The sequence below is a fragment of the Arvicola amphibius genome, chromosome 18 (genome assembly GCF_903992535.2).
Source record: "Arvicola amphibius chromosome 18, mArvAmp1.2, whole genome shotgun sequence".
In the NCBI taxonomy this organism is placed as follows: Eukaryota; Metazoa; Chordata; class Mammalia; order Rodentia; family Cricetidae; genus Arvicola; species Arvicola amphibius.
Genome location: NC_052064.1, coordinates 12,677,481 through 12,699,517, shown reverse-complemented (window position 1 = coordinate 12,699,517; position 22,037 = coordinate 12,677,481). Strand labels below are relative to the sequence as shown.

Here is a 22,037-nt window from a genome sequence, read left to right as displayed (position 1 = left end):
AATCTACTGATCAGTTTCCATGAAAAACAATCTAGGTGTTTAAAACTTTACATTTTTTTTTTTTTTGGTTTTTTCGAGACAGGGTTTCTCTGCAGCTTTTTAGAGCCTATCCTGGAACTAGCTCTTGTAGACCAGGCTGGTCTCGAACTCACAGAGATTCGCCTGCCTCTGCCTCCCGAGTGCTGGGATTAAAGGCGTGCGCCACCACTGCCCGGCAAACTTTACAATTTTTAATATGTATATAACACATTTCAGTCATTTCATGTGCTTCCATTAGCCTGTCATATCCCTGTCATGCTCCCCACAGAACCTTCTGCCCAAGAAATCCCCCTTGTGTTTATATGTCATTTGTTTGATTGTTTTTTTTTTTTTGTTATGAGTCATTAATTTTTTTTCTGGTTTGTCGAGACAGAGTTTCTCTGTAGCTTTGGAGCCTGTCCTGGAACTAGCTCTTGCAGACCAGGCTGACCTCGAACTCACAGAGATCCGCCTGCCTCTGCCTCCCAAGTGCTGGGATTAAAGGTATGCACCACCACAGCCTGGAGTGACCCATTGAATTTAGTTAAGATTGCTTTTATAAATGTGGATGGGCTGTCATTTAATAGAATATGGACATAACAATGGATGGACCACTGAGGAAAATGATACCCCCTCTCCCAGCAACCATGAACTATCAATAGGAATCTGGGATTTTTCTTATGCTTGCACTTACTTGATAAATCAGTTTTTTGGTAAACTTTTTTTTCTCATTTTTTTATTAAAAATTTCCATTTCCTCCCCTCCTCCCCCTTCCCTATATCTATTATATTAAGACATATATATTCAATAAACACAGTAAATGCTTTCCTATATTTAAATATTATGTTTCTCAGAACTAGATATGAGTTTAGGATATATAGGCATTATAAATCTCTTGTCAAATTTATTTTTGTATACTGGATGTATTTTTATATATAACCAAAACCATTGTATTTTCCCCCTTTGCTGGTATGAAGACACACAATTGTTCTTTAAACATAACAGACTTAAATCGATGATCTCCACTAGATTTATTAATTCTAGCGGCTTTCCTACAGCTTAAAGATTGATCAGAAGTCATCTATGCACGTTTCAGTTCCTCATGTTCAATCGTTCTCCGCTTTCCTGATCTCCTTCCTCACTGCACTGGCTAGGATCCCTAACAGTGTTAAGAACAGTAGAGATTTCATGGCTTCAGTGGGCGTTCGCAGCAGATTTTCCTTCTCTACTATTTCTAGAATCCTAGGATTTTAAAGTAGGTACCGAATACTATGTTGTTGTCAAATGCTCTTTTTTTTCCCTGACAAGATTAAACATGATGCCCACTCCTTTTTCCTGTTCATGTAATAAATTCTGTTGTTTGACTTTCACATGTCAGACTGCTTTGGAATAAAGCGCCAGTGGGTAGATTATATTTTTGAAATTTCTGTGCATCTAGTTGAGGTAATATTTGGGTTTTATATATTTACCCATGGGAGAGATTGGTCTATACTTATCCTTTCTCATATATGGTCATCTAGTTTTAATACCTTGTCTTTTTTCCCCGTGCTCTACAGAGTTTTTGAAAGAGTGATACTATTTCTTTCTTTGATATACAGGGCAATTCACCAGGTTGCAATCTAGACCACAAATTTCTTTGTGGAAATAAAAAAACATTCTGTGGGAAAATTAATAACAGATTCATTTTATTTAATAGGTACTAACAACTCAGATTTCTGGTTTCTTTTCATCATTTCTAGCAATGGGGGGGCAACATAAGTTTCTATATCATCACATGTATTCAGGTTTCTCTTAATGTCTTCTTATTTTTTTTGTTTGAGGCAGAACGTTGATATATGTGTATCCTAGGCACCTTAAACTCAGAATCCTCCTGCCTCAGCATCTCCCTAGTTCGAGAGTGCTGATGCCTTGTTATTGTTTAAACGTGTAGAGATTTTCAAGTTTCAATCCTGAAATGGTATCTTCTCACTGTTTCCCTGGCTAAGGCTTTATAGGTGGTATCGATTTTTTTTTCATAGAATCGTCTTTGTATTTTGTTAATTTTCTGTCTTATCATGGATTTAAAAAAATAGTTCTTTAATTTTCAGGTAAAATTATTCTAGTTATCTTTTATCCACTGTTTTAAACTTAATTCCATACTGAAAAGACTGTATTCTGAAGAACTTCAAGCATTTGGAATTTCATTGGTGGTTGCGTTATGACCTAACATATGGCTAGTTTTCCATGGGTGATTTCTGTGTATTTGCACTTTCTGTTGATTGTTTTGTACATGCCATCTATGTCTAGTGTGTTGTGTCATTTATAACTTGCTATCCTTACTAGTTTTTGTGAACTTAGTCTACCTAGTAATATGGGAGAAGTACCTGGGTTTATATCTGTCTATTTTTCCATGTTATACACACACTATATGTATATGTATATATGTATGCATATGTATATATGCTGTATTACTATATATATTTGCTGTATTGCTGAGTGTGTATTTAGAACTTTTTTTAAAAAGATTTGTTTATTTTTATGTGCATTAATGTTTAGCCTGCATGTATGCCTGTGTGAGTGTGCCGTATCTTCTGGGACTGAAGTTACAGACACTTGTGAGCCGCCATGAGGATACTGGGAATTGAACCTGGATCCTCTGGAAGAGTAGTCAGTACTCTTAACCGCTGAGCCGTCTCTCTAGCCCTAGAATAGTGAGTATACTGTGTTTATAATTGTAATCTTTTCCTTGTTGCTTGATGCATTTGTCATCAAGATATATCCCTTTATCTCTCTAACAAAACTGTTTCCTTCAAGGTTACTTTGTCAATTGCTAAAATTGTCAAAATAGCTGTAGTTATGGTTTGTGTATCTTTGTCTGTACTTTTACTTTTTCTGGTATTATATTTAAAATTTTTTCTTGTATGAGAGAGTTTTGTTTTTGTGTGTGGTGTGGGGCCTCAAGAAGCTATGTGAGTGCTCCCAGTCTGAACTGACTTCTAGGCTTAATGAATAGCATACGATAGAATTCTATATTTTACCTAGTCTGATAGATTTTTATGTAGGGTTCTTAGCTTACTTACATCTCATGTGATCATTATATTTGAATTTTTAAACTTTTTTATACTTTATCTTACATATTAGTAAAGGCCTTTTTTTTTTTTTTTTTTCGAGACAGGGTTTCCCTGTAGTTTCTAGAGCCTGTCCTGGAACTAGCTCTTGTAGACCAGGCTGGCCTCGAACTCAGAGATCCGCCTGCCTCTGCCTTCCTAGTGCTGGGATTAAAGGCGTGCGCCACCACTGCCCGGTTTAGTAAAGGACTTTTAGAGTTCCATTTGTCTACTGTTTTAGTTTCTGTCAGCATGTTAGTTACATGTTATTTTGCCTTTCCTAGGTATATATTTAACTTACATTCCTTTGGAATGAATATTAAAACAGTTTGAAATTTTAATGCATCTTACAAACCCCACAAGACATGTCTGTGTAGCATCAGATGAAAACACATTTACTTAGTGTTAGGGTACGGTAACAGACTAGATGCTCCCCCATGAACTCCTTAAATGGGAAGAGTCAGAGTGGGTAAAGGGAAGCTAGATCCTGAAGGGAGAAAGAGAGGATAAGACAGAACCATGGTGTCCATCGTTCCAACTTGACCTGGGGAGGAGGACAAAGGAGAGGACCTCTGGGTAAAACAGACAGTGCCATTTCTACCCTCAGGATAAGCCCAGTTCTCAAAAGCCTTCAATCTAGGGTATGTGTCTAGGGAGGGGTGGGGTTGGCGTGAGGGTGACTCCTGTGGAGACCAGCCTTAGAAAAGAGGTGTATTACATTGATTGTTGTCTATCTCAGAGTGTTGCATCAGACACCGTTTCGTGAGAAGGCCTCTGATTTGAGAATGCCCTTTGCTGGGACCTGAGAAGAGTGAGCAGTCAGGTCAGCAGTCCTGACCCCCTGCCACAGTGTTTGGTTGAGAGAGAGAAAGGGAAGGTTTGGACAGGGATCCCTCTCCATAGCAACTCCACCCCTTTTAGTACCAGTGGATTCAGACTGAAGAGCAGGGTCCGTGACTCCATACAAGGATTAGCACACTCTACTATAGATTACTGTGGAAATTGAGAGCTCCGAGCCTGCGCCCGGTGATTGCTTACCTCCAAGTCTCCCTGTTACTTGTTTGCTTTGAGGAAGGACTGTGAGCTCTATCCCTTGTCCAGGGGATTGCCCAGTGTCCCATTTCCTCCCAGATGCAGGGTGGACTCTGAAAGAACTGATACTGTCTTAGGATTTCTACTGCTGTGAAGAGTCACCATGACCACAGCATGACGACACGCAGGCCGACATGGGGCTGGAGAGGTAGCTGAGAATTCTGCCTCCAGAATGGCAGGCAGCAGGAAGAGACAGTGAACCAGGCCCGGCTTGACCTTCTAAAACCTCACAATTCACCCACCACCAGTGACACACTTTCTCCACAAGGCCACACCTCCTAATAGTGCTTCTTCCTGATGAGCAAGCATTCAGATCTATGAGCCTATGGGGACCATTCCTATTAAACCACCCCATTTCAATCCCTGGCCCCCATAGACTTGTAGCCCCCATAGACTTGTAATGAAAAACTGCATTCAGTCCAACTTCAGAAGTCCCTGTAGTCTATAACAGTCTCAACAATGTTTAAAAGTACAAAGTTCAAAGTCTCTTCTGAGACTCTTGCAATCACTTAACTCTAAACTCCTGTAAAATTAAAATGAAAAAGCAGATAACATACTTCCAACATATGATGGCACGGGGATATACATTACCATTCTAAAATGTAGAGAAGGGAGCATGGCAAGCAAATGCTGAACAAAAACAAGACCAAACTCTGCATCTCCATGTCTGATATCAAAATGCTATCTCTCTACATCTGCAGCTCTGTTCAGTTTGTTGACTACAACACACTTCTCTCTCTTGGGCTGGTTCTGCTCCCTGTTAGCAGCTGTCCTTGGCAGGTGTCCTATGGCTCGCATCTCCAACATCTTGGGCTCGCCAAGGCAATCCAGATTCATCTTCATAGTTTCACACAGTGCTTTCTCTGAGCCTCCATGTAGGGACATCCTTGACACAGGCCTGGCCTCAGCAATTTTCCTTAGTCTTGGAGGGAGATTCCATAACCTTTTCTTGCATCCTTGACTCTAAAGCCAGAACCATGTGACTGCACCTGCCAGGTTATGCTGCTTGCTGGGGCTGGAGCATGGTCCCTTCATTCAAATACATGTTCACAAGTTTTATGCTTCTGATGGTTTCCTTTGCTGCCTAATCTTGGCTGTCCTGAATGAAACTTACTCTGCGGACTAGGGTGCCTTGAACTCAGAGATCCACCTTCCTCTGCTTCTTGAGTGCTGGGATTAAATGTGTGAGCCACCCCAACTAGTCCTAAACTTTCTTTAATTCCTTTTTACAAGTCAGAAGCTTATTTGGGAGGGGTCTTGCCCTGAGGTCTCCACTCCTTTTATTCCATTTAATATCATGCTTTTCTTTAAACATTTTATCTCCTTGAGCACGGGGGTTAACTCTTTTCTTCCGGTGCTCTTTTTTTCTTCCTACTGTACATTCTGTATTTTTCCTTGCTCAGCATGCTCCTGATCATTATGGGTGCTCATAAGAGTAGCCATTAATAGTCACATGACAGAGTCAACACTAAGCTTTCTTGATAACCTCCTCTCCCAATGCCATTAATCCAGAACTCTTCAATTTAGCCTCAGGCAGATTTTTTAGATAAGAGTAAAAAGCAACCATATTCTTCACCAAAATATCATAACTATCTCTTGGCCACTTATTAATATTCTTCTCCTCTGAAACCTTTGTGCTGGGCTGTCATAATCTACATTGCTCAAAACACCGCTGTCCTCCTTGCTTCTACTAGTGTGTCCCATTAAACCCTGCTTAAAGCATTCAGCTGCTTTCCTAATCCAAAGTCCCGTAGTCCACATTTGACCAACAAGCAACATAGTCTGGCCTGTAGTAGAAACACCCTACTCCTGGTACCAACTTCTGTCTTAGTGTCCCCTTGCTTGAAGAGACTTTATGACAACTCTTCTAAAGGAAAAGATTTCATTGGAGCTGGCTTACAGGTTCAGAGGTTTAGTCCGTTATCTTCATGGTGGGAAGCATGGTGGCCTGCAAGCAGACATGGTGCTGGAGCTGAGAGTTCTACATCTGGCAGGTGGCAAGAAGAGGCTGCTGGGCTGGGTTGAGCTTTTGAAACCTCACAGCCCACCCACAGTAACACACTTCCTGCAACAAGGCCACACCTCCTAATAGTGCCACTCCCTGGTGATTCAGCATTCAAAATGGTGGACCTTCTGGGGTCCTTCCTATTCAGACCACCACAGGGCCACAGAGAGGTAGTATGGTAGATTCCAATTTTAGCCCCCCACGTTTCATCTGGTGAATTCCAGTATTAGATACAAAAGTGTCTCAAAAATGTTAAACTTTTTAGTATTTTTACTGTACTTTTACTTTATTTTTAAAAAGGATTTATTTTTATTTAATGTTTCTGAGAGAAGCAGGCAGAAAGAGAGAGAGAGGGAGAGAAATACACACATACACACACACACACACACAGAGAGAGAGAGAGAGAGAGAGAGAGAGAGAGAGAGAGAGAGAGAGAGAGAGAGAGAATGAGAATGAATAGGTGTGCCTGCTATGAAGGCCAGAGGAGAACTCCCAGAGTCTTATCTCTCCTGACATCTTGGTTCCATGGCAGGGTCTCTGGTTTCTGGCTAATTCTCCTGTCTCTGGCCTCCCATTGTACCGTAGGAGTGCTGGGGCTGGGATTACAGAGGTGAACCATCACGCCAGGCTGTTTTGCATGGGTACATTTCATTGGATTCTGGGGATCCAGCTTAGATGTCAGGGTTGGGCAGCTGAGCTGTCTTGCTGGTGCCTTTCACTATTTTTAAAAGATACTTTAATGGGAGCTGGAAGATGGCTCAGTGGTTAAGGGGATTTTCTGTTCTTGCAGAGGATCTTAGTCCAATTCCCAGCAGCCACAGAGCAGCTCAAGCTATCTGTAACTCCAGTTCTAGGGAATCTGACACGCACTTCTGGCCTCCGTGGGCACCTGGTGTGCATGTGGTACATATATATGCGTGCAGGCAAGACACTCATAGCCATAAAATAAAAAAATCTTTAAAAATATTTCATGCATAATACTCTTAATTTATGTACTTTTTCTTTATTTTTTGATTTCTTGGTCCTTTCCTTGTCCTCAACATTCTTTTCCTTTTCTTTTTTTCTTTTGTTTGGTGCTGTTTTATATATTTCCATTTTCCTATCTCTTCCTTGGTTTTGTTTTTTATTATTAACACTTGTACATTCATTGACTTTTAACTTTGTGATGTACATTATTTTCTACTTTTCTGTGGTTATTGGTATCATAGTGGCTGTAATAAATTTAAAAATTGATATATATGCGTATGCATGCTCACATGTGCCAGGTCCGTGTGGAGGAGAGATGGCAAGGTTCTGTGTGTGATATACATGCGTATGCATGCTTACATGTGCCAGGTCCATGTGGAGGAGAGAGAGATGGCAAGTGTTCTGCTCTACCGTTCCCCACTTCATGCCCTTGGGACAGGGCGTTCCACGGAGCCTGGAATTAGACTGGCACCAGCAAGCCCCAGAATCCTGTCCTGTCTTCGGAGGCCCAGCTTTAATGTGGGTGTTGGTATCCAAGATCAGGCTCTCAAACTTGAGCTGTAAGTGATTTAACCTATTTAGCCATCTCTCCAGTTACCTAACCAGATCTTTTTAATGATATATATATTAATTTTTGAAATTATAATCACATCATTTCCTCCTCCCTTTTCTTCCTTCAGCATCTCCGTGGACTATCCTTGCTTTCTCTGGAATTCATGGTCCCTTTTTCTTTAGTTGTTGTGTTACACACACGTGCGCGTGTATACACACACACATAGACACACACACACACACACACACACACACACACACACACACACACCCCTAAATGCATAACTACAACCTGCTCAGACCATACAGTGTTACTTCTCTATGGTCTCTGGGCTGGTCACGTGGTATATGTTATGTTTTTATTGTATTCCAATTCTGAGTTTGCTTTGGAAGTGTAGTTTGGTAAGTTGCTTTTTCCACTTTGAGTGGCACTAAGAATTGAGGTCTCAAAAGAAGAATACTCATTAAGCAGAGCCCCAGAAGAGAAACCTATCCAAATAGATACATAGGAACAGAAGAAATATAAAAACAGAAGGCGCTGACTATTCCAGTAGTTCATAACATTTCAGTAATTGAGTCCAAATACATAGAAATGAAAAACTGACAAAGAACTCAGAAGTCTTATTTAAAATAATCAATTAACTCAAAATCACATGATATATATAATCACATGAATATAGAAGTCAACTGGAACCTTTATGAGAATTTCAGCAACCAGGATGAGAAATAGAATATTCTAAATGACAAAGATGAGAAAAGATGGTCTCAGTATTTCTGTGTCTGTGTTAACAATGAAAGCTATTTGAAAAACAGAAGCAGAGGACTGGGGAGGTGGCTCAGTGGTTAAGAGTTTGCTGCTCTTGGAGAAGACCAGGGTTTGATTTCCATCACCCACATGATTGTTAATGATTGTGTGTAACTCCAGTTTCAAGGTATCCTCTTCTGGCCTTCTCATGTACTAGGGGCACATGCAGTGCATATCCATACATGCAGGCAAAACGTTCATGTACATAAAATAAAAATAAATCTTAAAAAGTCCCAGAGGTCTTTTAAGTTGAATTTAGCATGTGCATTATAGTCTGTTTATCTCTGCTGAAGGGATACACAGGGAGCATTTTTTCATCAAAATCTTTTTCTTGGTAGATTAAAATAAAAAAAAACATAGTGGCTGAGAATTCTTACATTATTGCTTGGAGAAGAAAACAAAATTGTGATTTCTTAGAAAATGTCTGCCATGAAATATAAAAAAGAAAACACTTAGCTGTATTTGAGCAGTTATCTCCAGGTATTATGCTTACTGTTTTATATTATGTTGGCTGTGATTTATCGCTTATCATCGTGTGTGTGCACGAGTGTAGAGGTGTAGTGCACATGTGTGCATGTGCATATGGAGGCCAGAGATTGAAACCAAGTGTCTCTTCCATTGCTCCCATTTTTTTAAAAAAAAATTATTAAAGACAAATTCTCTCATAGAACCTGAAGCTTAGCAGTCTGGCTAGACCGGCCAGCGAGCCCCAGGGGTCTTCCTGTCTTTGCCTCCTAGTACTGGGATACAGGCATGTATGACTGTGCCAGGTTTCACATGTGGACCGGGGGGGGGGGGGGGTTCGAACTCGGGTCTTCATGCTTGTGTGGAAAGCACTTCACACATCAGGTCCTTCTCTCACGTCTCTCCACAGCCATTTCCTTCTTGATCATTTGAGAGTGGAAATTACTTTTTTTTTCAAAAGAGGCTATAGTTACTCTGCTTGTATGGAATTTAGGAAATTTGGTATGAAATGGTAGAAGAAACAACTCTTTGAATTTGTACATCCTTTTTAAAAAGATTTATTTATTTTATGTATATGAATGCTCTGTCGACTTTATGCTGGAAGAAGGCATCAGAACCCACCATAGACGGTTGTGAGCCACCATGTGATTGCTGGGAATTGAACTCGGGACCTCTAGAAGAGCAGTCAGTGCTATTAACCGTTGCGCCATCTCTCCAGCCGAATTTGTACATCCTTTATTAATAGTGTCAGTCTTGGGCGTGTGAGATGGCTCACGTGGTGAAGGCACTTGCTGTCTGGAGAGCAATAGGGGAAGTTCATCAGACTGTCAGAGATCAAGCTAAGTTCAAATCCAGCTTCTTGGTGAAACATACCTCGTCACCATTATTTCAGAATGTGTCCAGTTGCTCCATGGTCCGCGTTACTGTTTCAAATGACATCATTTTCTTCTACTCAAGTCAGCAATGGGGCAGAGGTGAAAGGCAGGGGAAAGGGTGGCGCGATGCCATTTCCTAAGTATGGCATGGCCATGCAGTTAGTTGTAAAGCCCCATCAGTTACGCCTACTGGCCTGGGTCACATACAACTAGCAGATTCTAGGAGAGGAAGTGTTATTTCTGATTGTGTGCCCACCAGCCCTAGTGGGTAGTTCTAAACCGTAAATCTGGAAATGTGGGGAATAAGAGGGGCTGGCGAGGGTGGGAAGGAAATAAGAGAGAGTGGGGGTGGGTAGTAACCAGAACGCATTATATACATGTATAAAAGAATCAGAAATTCTATTAATAGAGGAAAGATAAATAGCTGCTTTCCAAGATCAAGATGAGCACCTCTAGGAACTTAGCAGAGGTGCATGCGTTAATATCACTGAGAAGGTGGTTCTGATAGAAAAGAGGGAGCTGTCCCAAAGGAAGTGACCCTGACAACACTTCATATTAAGGACCTGTCAGAGATGTTTCATTGGTGTAAGGGATGCAGGGTGGAGAGCTGCTGCCAGTCGGAACCGTTTGAAGGCTGGCAGGGTGGCACTAGGTGTTTGTGCTGAGTGGAGATGCTAACTTGGGAAGAACTGGTGTGGTCGTTGTGGATCTCGCTTTGTTGATCGGTGCTCATGAGAGATGCCAACAACAGCTTTGCCACCTCACTTTTGAACACTTTTGTAACTGGGAAACACAACAAACCCTGTCTCCCTACTCCATGGAAAGCGAACTCCCTTCATTATTGCTGCTGAAGAGAGGAGACACTCGCAGCCAAACAGTGAACGAAATGGTCTCTAATAAGTAACGTGGGAGAGCGGGTTCTACTCTTTACATTAAGTTTCTATAGCATATGCTTACAAGTGCTTGTATGGCATTCAAGAGAAAGAGCTGGATTGGCTAAAAATGCGGAGAGTTGATTCAAATACAGAAGGGAGTAGGAGAGTTTGCCAAGGACAAACAGGAGAAGACTGAGACAAAGTAAGAAAATTTAATTCTCAATGTTTCCAATATTTTAAGTTACAGTATTCCATACTCAGCTATTTTACTTTTTCATTTTTCTGTAATTAGCTAATTAGAGAATTTTTTAAGAGTTTGACAAAGCAAACATTTATAAAGATCACAGAAAATATAATTTTTTTTTCTACTAAGATGATTTCTGTGTGGTTTCTGCTTTTTCTTAGCTAGGGTTATGAGAAAACAGCATGACCATAGCAACTTGGGGAATAAAAAGGGTTTATTTCAGCTGACAGCTCCCATCACAGTCCACCATTGAAGACTGCACAGGAACTCAAACGGGGCAGAAACCTGGAGGCAGCAACTGATGCAGAGGTCATGGAGGGGAGCTGCTTACTGGCTTGCTCCTTATGGCTTATTCAGCCTGCTTTCTTATAGAACGCAGGATCAGCAGCCCATGGATGGCTGGACCAACAGTGGACTGGGCCTCGCATCAATCACTAATTAAGAAGCTGCTTCACAGGCTTGCGTATAGGCCAGCGTGGTAGGAGCATTTTCTTAGCTGAGGCGCTCTCTTCCCAAATGACTCTAGCGTGGGCCAAGTTGACATAAAACTTGCCCGTACATGCTCACACTCATTTTTGCAGCTTTCTATCATTATGCTAAGGACAAGTTTTGTTTAAAAAATTGCTGTTTAATTTTTTTTATTTTTTGAGAGTATCATATAATTAATTTTCCTATTTCCTTTCCTCTCTCTTAATACCCTCCCCCGTATACCATTCGTTGATTTTTTTTCAAATTCATGGACCCCGTAAATTGAAAATATTGTAAATTAAAAATGCATCTGTATTAGTTGCTTTGTTGTTATGTTGAAACACCATGACTGAGGTAACTTATGAAGAAAGAATGGATTTGGGCATATGGTTTAGACTGGAGGCGTAGCAGCAGAGCCGGAAGCTACGGAGCTTCAAGGTGCGGGGAACCCAGAGAGCTAACTTGAAACAGTGTGAATCTTTAAATTCTCAAGGGCCACCTCCAGTAGCATATTTCCTCCAACAAAGCCACATTTCCTAAACCTTTTCAAACAGCTCCACCAACTGGAGATGGGTTGTTCACAGGCCTGAGACTCTGGGTTTTCTCATTCAAACTACTACATATCCCTAGACAATAAAATACTATAGTCTACCTAACTCTTAAAACTGCTCAGAATATTTTTGTTCATTGCCAGTTAGGCAAAATCATCTAACACTGTTGTTTTCTAAGGAAGAGTCTTAAATACTTAGGGTGGTGAAGCCACTTAGTGGACATAGGCAGTAGCTGCTGGCTGTGATGACCTGAGTTCAGTTCACAAGACTCAACATGGTTGGACAATAAAGCTGACTCGTCAAGTTGTCTCTGACCCCCACATGCATATTGCGTGAACTGTGTACACACAGAAACACAAACAGAAGTAAATAAGTAAATAAATGATTGTAATAAAAATTATTTTTTATTTTTGAGACAGGGTTTCTCTGTGTAGCCTTGGCTGTCCTGGAACTAGCTCTGAAGCTAGCCTCAAACTCACAGAGATCTGCCTGTCCCTGCCTCCCAAGTGCTGGGATTAAAGGTGTGCATCACCACCACCCTGGCCAAGAAAAATTATTTAATGCAGTTTATTGAATAAACTGAGAATAAAAACAAGATAATTATACAGTTATACTTTAGTGTTGTCATAAAGTACAAAAATTGTCAGTCAGATTTTTGCGTTTTATGTTTTTTTCTGTGTAGCCCTGGCTGTCCTAGAACTCACTCTGTAGACCAGGCTGGCCTTGAACCTCAACAGAGATCTACCTGCCTCTGCCTCCCAAATGTTGGGATTAAAGGCGTGTGGCACCACCTCCCGACTCAGATATTTTTATAGTATTAAGAAAGACTAAATTATAACTGTGTCATACTTTGATTCTGATTTCAATAGCTGTAATGTACGGACAGAAAATTATCCCAAATTCTTTTTTTTTTTTTTTTTTTGGTTTTTCAAGACAGGGTTTCCCTGTAGTTTCTAGAGCCTGTCCTGGAACTAGCCCTTGTAGACCAGGCTGGCCTCGAACTCGAGATCCACCTGCCTCTGCCTCCTGAGTGCTGGGATTAAAGGCGTGCGCCACCACCGCCCGGCCCAATTTCTTATTTTAAGTGAAAGGTTGTGTCTTAGTCCTTTTGGCATGCTCTGACAAGCTGCCCTCAAACTGAGTAGTCTGTGGAAAACAAATGTACTGTTTCCAGCTTTGGAGACACACCGTCAAGGTGCCGAGTACTACAGCTACACCAAGGGCCCCTTCTCCTGTTGGCCTTCTATGTCATTTCAGGGCAGAAGAGGCGGTCAAGCTCCCCTGAGCCTCTTCTACAAAGATGCTAATAGGAGAGCCCTTCCTTCTCAAAGACCTAGCTGTTGATGTGCTGCCCTGGCCTCCCCAGCATTGTAGGATGTTGGAGAATTCCAGCAGTAACTGGCGTATGGAAGCCTGTCTTCTATAAAACTTTCCATTACAGAGCACATTGGATAAACAAAAACTTTCAGGATTCTTTTCCAAATACCTTCTAACTCTTTTATACATAAGCAAATGGATTTACTCTCTCTAAATCTTTTTTTTTTTCATAGATTTTCAGTGAAGACCCTGATTGATCGGTCTTGCTTTGAAACAATTGATGATTCTTCTCCTGAATTCAATAATTTTGCAGCTGTTCTGGAACAAATTCTAAGTCACCGACTAAAAGGTAACAACATTAATATCTTATTCATTCTTCCTAACAAATTCTTTGCAGGGAAATAAACTTTTAGAAATCTTACAGTCTGTTGTGGTTTCGGTAGCAATCATGCTACACTTAAAAAAAAAACAGCAGCATAAATCTGACTTCTTAACATCTGATCATTAGGTCAATGTCAATTTAAAAGGCATCTGTTTTTAATATTTACATTCATTTCTAGAATACATTGCTAATTTTGAGTATGGATATGGTGTCACATGCCTTTAATCTCAGCACTTGAGAGAGAGAATGCAGATGGATTTGTGTGAGTTCAAAGTCGGCCTCATCTATAGAGGGAGTTCCAGGCCAAGCATGGCTGCATAGTGTGACCCTGTCTCAAAACAAAGCAAAAGTGTAATGATGGAAAGTTTGCTCTGCAGATAAGAGCGTTTGTTGCTCTCACAGAGGACCTGGGTATTATCCCAGCACTCTTACGGTAACTTTAAAACGTCCATAACTCTGATTACAGGCGTTCCAACAGGCATAAGCATGGTGCAGATACATACACGGAGGCAAAAGCATTCATATACATAAGGTAAAATAATTAAGTCTAAAAAATTTTAAACGTAAGTATATCTATTGCCTTACAGAAGAACAAAGCCTCTTGTCAACGTTTTCACACTCAAAGCTTAAGTGCTAACACATCCTAAGCTTACTTACTGGTTTTAAGCATTAAATTGATATGTTTATTATCTATTCCTTAAATTAGATACAGTTGAAAACTTCAGCAATAAGTACCGAAAAGTACGATTTTGACTTTGTGTTTTTTTAATCAGTAAGCATGTTTATATTATAAATAGGAATCTTTTAAAATCTGAAGGGCAGCAGTATAGTTAGTGGTAACTGCCTTTGCTCGCGTACCTGTACCCATGCGTATTCAAGCAACCCTGGTCCTAGTTAAATGCAGTGGATCACACATAAAGCAAAGCGGAGTAGGAGAGGGAAGAAGGGATTTGGTGGAAAAGGGATAGAAGAGAGTAAAAGTGGGATATGATCCAAATATACATGCATGGAATTGTGAAGAGTAAGCCGTTTTTTAATGTAAAGGGTTTATGGGAAGCATTGTCTCAGAAGTCACATATTTTAAATTGAAAACTAATATCTAAAGCCAGGTATGGTGGTGCATGCCTTTAATCCCAGCACTCAGAAGACAAAGGCAGGTGGATCTCTTAGTTCGAAGCCAGCCTGATCTACATAGTAAATTCCAGGCCACTTGGGGCTACGTAATGAGGCCCTGTCTCAGAAACAGATAGTATCTAAAGTATAATTAATGAAAACCAAGAATTATATAGTATACGTCTCAATGACAAAAGATAACAACTTTATTGCATCAATTCCATTATCTAGTCTTCTAGAAACAACGTGGTCGCTAGATGGCTTTGCTTTAGTTCTCACTTTTCTAAAAGACTTGATGATACCGTTTTACGTTTGTAACCGTAATTTGCTCTGGTGGTTTACAGAAACTTTGAAGTGGAATCTGAGGGTTAATTCTGTTTTGTGATTTTTCAGTGCTGATTGGAAGTTTATGCTTAGTTTTACATCATTTGAGGAAGTGAATTAACATAGGAACAAAATTTCTAATTCATTTAGAATTGTGCAGTTAAAATGGAGCCCATAAACTCACCACTGCCTTTTCTGTTAAACTTAATTGTTTCATGGGTAAAAAGTGTTACTGCTTTTCATTTTTGCATTTCTGTATTTCATCAATTTTCTGCCATGAAAATATTTTAATACAAATTATGTTTTTATGAAAGTGAAGAATATGGATGTATTTTGAAATTACGTTAGAATTTTTACTTGTGAGGTCATCATATTTTAATACTAAAATTTATGACTAAATAGCACTTGAAATAAAATGAATAAAATGTATTATAATATTCACAAGTACTTTATCTTATGAAAGTCCCCCTGATTACCATTTGTAATATGATTTTTTCACAAACTACATTTTAAAAAACTATCAGTAGCACTGTGTAGTAGTAGCAAACGCCGTTAATCTTAGCCCTCAAAGGCAGGGACAGGCAGATCTCTGTGAGTTTGAGTCCAGCCTGGTCTACAGAGCGAGTTCCAGGACAGCTAGGGCTACACAGAAAACCATGTTTTGAAAAGCCAAAACCAACCAAACAGACAAACAAAAACTTTGAGTAGAATGATATAAGAGCATCTTGAGATTCCGTGTTGAGTAATTGCTCACACTCACTAATGTAAATGGACTCCTTTTATATAACGAATAGATGTTTTCTGAGTTGTGCTATAGATGATGAATGTTCAGAACTGATAACATAAATCAAATCTGTTGCTGTTATTTCTGAGAAATGCTGTAATAAGACTATAAAATCTAGTTAATTTATCAATATGAATTTTAGTGGTATAAATAAGGAAGCTGATATAAAGTTGGGGAAATAGCTCAGTGGTTGGGTGCTGTATGACTTCAGACTCCAGCTCCACAAAACTCAAGGACAAAAATTCCATGGACATAATAAAGTATTGCAGGTTTAAGTTAAATGAGATCAATAATTCAAAGCATACTTTTAAAGTGTTAATATAAAACAACTATTGTGGTTGCTAATTGATATGGATCATGAGATGATTTTTGAGAAATATTTGAAAGTCAAAAGTACCTAGAAATTTCATGTTTACCTATTTTAATGATGTAATTAATTTATATTTTGAGAGGTTTTGTATTTAATTGTACACTGTACATATTTATTTAAATTTTAGTTTTATTTTAATTAAAACTCCTAATTTTTGTTTTGTTTTGTTTTCTTCAAGACAGGATTCTCTGTGTAGGTTTGGAGCCTATCCTGGAAGTTGCTCTTTGCAGCAGGTTGGCCTGAAACTCACAGAGATCCGCCTGCCTCTGCCTCCCAAGTGCTGGGATTAAAGGCGTGCACCACCACCACCAGAAATAATTTTTTATGTAAGTGCAAATGAAAAGGATCTTATTTTATCAGATTATAAGATTTATTTTTATCAAGCTACTACTTGTCTTTGAAATGAAGAATATTTGGCTTATATATTAAATTTTCTCTACAGAAAGATAAATATCTCCCTCAAACATAGTGTAGGCTTGCTGCCACAGGTAAAATGAAGAGCTGACAAAATTATCTACTTTTAATTCATTTAAAAAGTCTTACAATTGTTGAAAAGGATGCTTTTAAAAATCTGTCTTGAGTATTATTTGCACTAGTCCCTTGATCAAATGATGGTTTTGTTTTCTCTAGAATATAGTTGAGAAGGGAGAATTCATCACAGGATATTAAAAGTAAGAGACTTTAGTTCTGTCTCTTCAGCTCCATACTATTTAAACTGTAGTCACTTTAAAGAAGTTGAGCAGAGCAGCCCCTCTCTGTAATCCCAGCACTTTAGAAACTGAGACTGTGAGGTTGAGGCCAGCCTGAGCTCTGTAGTAACACACTTCCTCATCTGGTTTGTGTCTTTGAATAAGAGCCACAGCAGAAGAGCTGCACACAAGAGTGTTCCCCTGAAGTCAAGTTTTTCAGCCTTCCCAGCACTGACGGCATCCTCACCATGGGTTTCCATAGCACTGCCTCAGTCAGGACCGGGCACCATAGGCTGAGAAGTACCAACCCCTTGTAGTCTAATGAAGAAGTGCACTTAGTAGTAGTCCATCGGTCGGTCTGTTCGCCTGCCTGCCTGCCTGCCTGCCTGCCTGCCTGCCTGCCTGCCTTCCTGCCTTCCTGCCTGCCTTCCTTCCTTCCTTCCTTCCTTCCTCCTCCCTCCCTCCTCCGTCCCTCCCTCCCTCCCTCCCTCCCTCCCTCCCTCCCTCCCTCCCTCCCTCCCTCCCTCCCTCCCTCTCTCCTTTCTTTTCTTTCTCTTTTTCTCTCTTTCGTTCTCTCTTTCTTTTGATAGGAACCTTCTATGTAGCCCTGCTGTTCTGGCACTCACTTTATTGACCAAGGTGGACTCTGAACTCACAAAACTCAGTTGGCCTCTGCCTCCCAAGTGCTGGATTAAAGGTGTGCACCACCACAGCCAGCCCACTCAGTAGTATTTCTAAGTGGTAGACTTACAGACTTTGGTTTGAACACATCTAATCTCTGGGAACTAGGAAGGCAGTTCATCAAAGTTTGGGACAGTTTAGGTAGTTAGAAAATTCTTTTGTTTTTGAGTCAACAAGATGGTTCAGGAGGCAAAGGTGTTTGCAACCACGCATGTCTTCTACACACGCACACCCCCCCAATAAATACAATTTTAAAAATTAAAAAAGAAAATTCTTATATATGCCAAGTCAATAAATTTGTGTACTTTGACTCTTTCTGCTAAATTTTCAAATGTGATCTTAATAACTATTACAAGATGAGTATTATAAAACACTTCTCTCAGGCTCTCTTCTTGTCACCCCCGGTAGACAGCTGTCTATAATCCTTGAGTATTTTTATTATTAATACCAATTTGAATTCAAGATACATTTCATGGTTGAAAGTGTCATTTTGTTTTATATATATTTAATACTTATGTAAAATTTTAAGGAATGAAAACTCAGGATCATATGAAAAGACTCATTAAAAATATTTGATGAAATCCAATGTTCACTTGCATTTTTAAAAAAAGTTCCCACAGAATAGTTGTGTAAAATAAAAGACTTCTTTCAAGGCCAGCAGAAATTCGCAAATGACTTATTCAGCCCTAACATACTAACCTTGTTAATAGACAGTTCTTCATTATAGTTCAGAAAGCTATATAAGATAACAGTTCTTTTCCTTTTGATCTATAGATTCAATGTAATTCCAGTTTGGGAAATGTGGGGATTTTTTTGTTTTTGTTTTGTAGACAAAGTGATTCTAAGGTTTATAGGACCAGGCAAAGTAATTAGAATAGGTCATTAGGTGGTTTTTCAACGGAAAGTCAAACCAGAGATTCAGTCTACCTGATTTCAAAATTTAGTATCATGATAATAGCAATCAGTGTGCCAATGAAATCTTGCACACATGTCACATTAATGGAATAGAAAATTCATAAATAAACCCAATAAAAATCTTGACGCTTTGTTTTTGCCTGTGCAGACCATTCAATTGAGAAGTTAACAGATAATGCTAGAACAATGAATATCCGTGAGAAACCTTTTAAAAGAATAAGAAACTAGAGTGGTGGCACACGCTTTTAATCCCAGTATTTGGGAGGCAGAGGCAGGCGGATCTCTGTGAGTTCGAGGCCAGCCTGGACTACATAGTGAGTTCTAGGACAGCCAGGGTTACGTAGAGAGAACTTGTTTAGAAAACAAAACAAGCAAACTTTTGTTCTGAGGGTGCCTCGGGATGCACAGGCTTTAAGCAGAAGTCTGTTTAGGAAAGCAAGTGCTGCAGAGAAAACAAATGCCTGTGGCACAGTGATTCACTAAGAACTGTAGATTCTAATAAAAATTTCATGAACGTTATTAAAGTGAATGGCACATACATGGGGACGTGATAGGCTGTATCTCCCTTTAGGGGATGTATTGATCCGCTAGAAAAGTATGCAGTGAGGGTGTTGAAACCACGATTTGAGGCATAGCATACCGAATCTGAGGTCTTTCAAGGACACATACTTCTTGAGGACACGTGTGAGAAATGTCCTGACACCTTAGATTTTGGTGTAGGGTGAACACCTGTTTGCAGACCCACACATGTCTAACCACACAGGAGAGTTCTGACTGTTAGAAGCACAGCTACCAAGACAGAGCTGTTGTTTTGTCTGTACCCCATGTCTCATCACGCCTTTCTGAGACTGTTCAAGGTCTCAGGACTGAGCTTACAGCTATCTCTTGCTCAAGATATTTTGTGATGTTGAAAGCTGAAGTTCTACAGTGAAGACTGGGGTCAGAGTACCGACAAACCCACAGGGCTCCACAAACAGGGAACAGAACTGAAGCAACTAGGATTCCCTCTCCCAGCTCTGCGTTCTTCTCTGCGTTCTTCTTCCTTCCCTTTAGCGGAACCACAGCAAGCTTCCTCTGTGCACTTTGTAAACTCTGCGAGATGCATGGGGAGAAGCTAGAGCTGATATGCATTGCTGACGGCAGAAAATACCACACAGCTTCTTTAAGGACACTTGTGAATCTTTTATAAAGATAAATAGAATTTTATTGCCCAGAAATCCTGGGCCTTTACTCAAGAGACATGAAAACCTATGTTCATGCAAAACTCTTTTTAGAGCAGCTTTATTTATACTTGTCAGAAACCAGAAGCAACTCAGATATCTTCAATGCGATAAATGGCTAGCTATTATATTCAATGAAAAAACTCAGTAATAGAAAATATAGATCTACTTACAACATGTATGAGTATCAAATGAATTATGGTAAGTATGTGAAGCAAAGTTATGACAATTTGGATAGTGTATGATCCATTTATATGACATTTCGGAAAATGCTAGACTGTACTATCTAAAACGTGATCAATGTTCACAGGTTAGCAGGTTGATGCTGAAGGGTTTTCGGGTGATGGAATTGGTATGTGTCTTTTGTTTATAGTGTGCGTCTCCTGTGTTTCCCAAAATTGATACAAATGTCTAGGAATAATGAATTTATTCTAAAGAGCTATAAAATATATTAAAGAAAAAAATCAAGATGTCCTGACATTTCTTCTGAATTAATCTGCTCATTGTTCTTATCAACATTGGACTTAATGACTCACATCCAGTTGAGAATTTTGCATTGATCCTGAATATTTCCTCAGTTTCTCTCTGTACAGTTAATCAGTTCTTCGTCCAGAAGTTACCACAGTGTCCTTAGCCTCTCTACCTTTCTGGCTGTACCAGGTACATTCCACCACAGACAGTCATTGCCTGGCTTCCTAGGGGCCCTCTTCTTCTATGTGAATGGTTAACTCCACATTTTACTTAAAAACTACCCAGTGACATCTATTTCATTCACAATATTTAAAAGTATGGATCATCTTTCCATCTCTTACCATCAACCCACATTCCTGACATCTTTTTTCTCCGCATTATTTTCAAGTCTATTAATATATTGCATACTTTACTCATTCTTATTTATTCTCCTCTTCCAGGTCTAAAACTTTGTCTCACTGTTGATATAGTCCAAACATCTGTTACATTGATGGGCATTCAATTCAAAGTGAAAATTTGTAAATTGAACCGTTAATGCAGATATAATAATCCCACCCCCTCCCACCAATACCATTTGAATTCAGACACTTCGAAAGAGCTAAAACTCCTGTGATTTCTGTAATCCAACTAACTGAACTGTTCTAATACCTAAGCTTTGGCTTCAACCTCAAAGGGCTTCCTGTCTTAGCTGGTAAATAGTCACCTCCCTATGAGGCCATCCTTTGAAGTGAGTATAAACACTCTTAGAAACAATAGGTAAAGATAAACCTGTCCATTTGGCTTTTGAGTTTTCTTTGTTCATTTCTGACGGGTTTCCAACTTTTGATTTCTGGTTTGCACACAAAATGAGACTTGAATTGTTTCTGTAGTAATATTAACACGTCATCCAATAAGAGCCCTTAGACTCAGGCAAAAACATGATATCAGAGATAAGAAACTGCCCTGATTGCCAGAAGTTAGTGTTTAGACAATGGACAAGGTCACTCTGAGAAATGCCCTTTTAAGTTAAGTGCTTGGGATTTTAAGAAAGTCTCAGCAGATTTTTAAGTTAAAAAATCGTATTTAAATAATTTCTGAAGATAGGGTTCTATGTTCTGTGGAAAATTTGATTTACTGTCTTATGTCTTACAAAAGTGACTGTTAATGTGTCTTAGTAAATGTAAGGTTTAGTTGTTTAACTGTAGATTCTGAAAGTAGAAACTTGTAGTTTCTAAGCCAACTATAGAGAAAAAAGTCAGTCACTAGAAAGAAGTCTCTAAATTTCTGTGCTTTTCACATACAATTTTGAGTATCCGTTATATTCCTGTGCTTCCTTTATTCAGTGTGTAGCCCTCATCATTTCTTGTTTTTCTGATGCCTGTTGGGTTGTCTCTTGACAGTGAAATGTTATTCTGTTACTATCATATGGATGCTTGAATTTTTTTTAAAAAAAATTTCTGTTAAAAGTAGAAGGGAAAGTATGAGGGGAAAAGGACAAGAGATCATGAGTCTTAGCCTTTTTCTGTGTATCTTTTGGCGGTGCCAATTTCTTCTTTGCCTTTTTCCCCCCACCATTCATAAACGAGGCGCATCATTCAAATATAAAGCTGTAATAATGAAAATGTTAAGAATTACCAAATATAACTACATATTACAGTGTTGTGTATTTATCACCATAATTCATGACATAAATACACTGTTTTAATGAAAGTATACTTACTTGTCATTGGGTTTCGACATGTTTGCAGTTATGCAGGTATCACCGATGCCACCTCCAGAACAGTTTTATC

The 22,037-nt window shown here is 39.4% G+C and overlaps 1 protein-coding gene across 2 annotated transcripts in view; it reads left to right on the top strand.

Moving 5' to 3' along the window:
* The window catches only part of Rundc3b (RUN domain containing 3B), a 129,894-nt gene that overhangs the window by 5,773 nt on the left and 102,084 nt on the right, over positions 1 to 22,037 (top strand). For both annotated transcript variants that reach the window (XM_038315398.1, XM_038315397.1), the window contains exon 2: positions 13,553 to 13,668. In XM_038315398.1, coding sequence (XP_038171326.1) covers positions 13,553 to 13,668 — 116 coding nt within the window. The remainder of the gene's footprint in view (positions 1 to 13,552; positions 13,669 to 22,037) is intronic.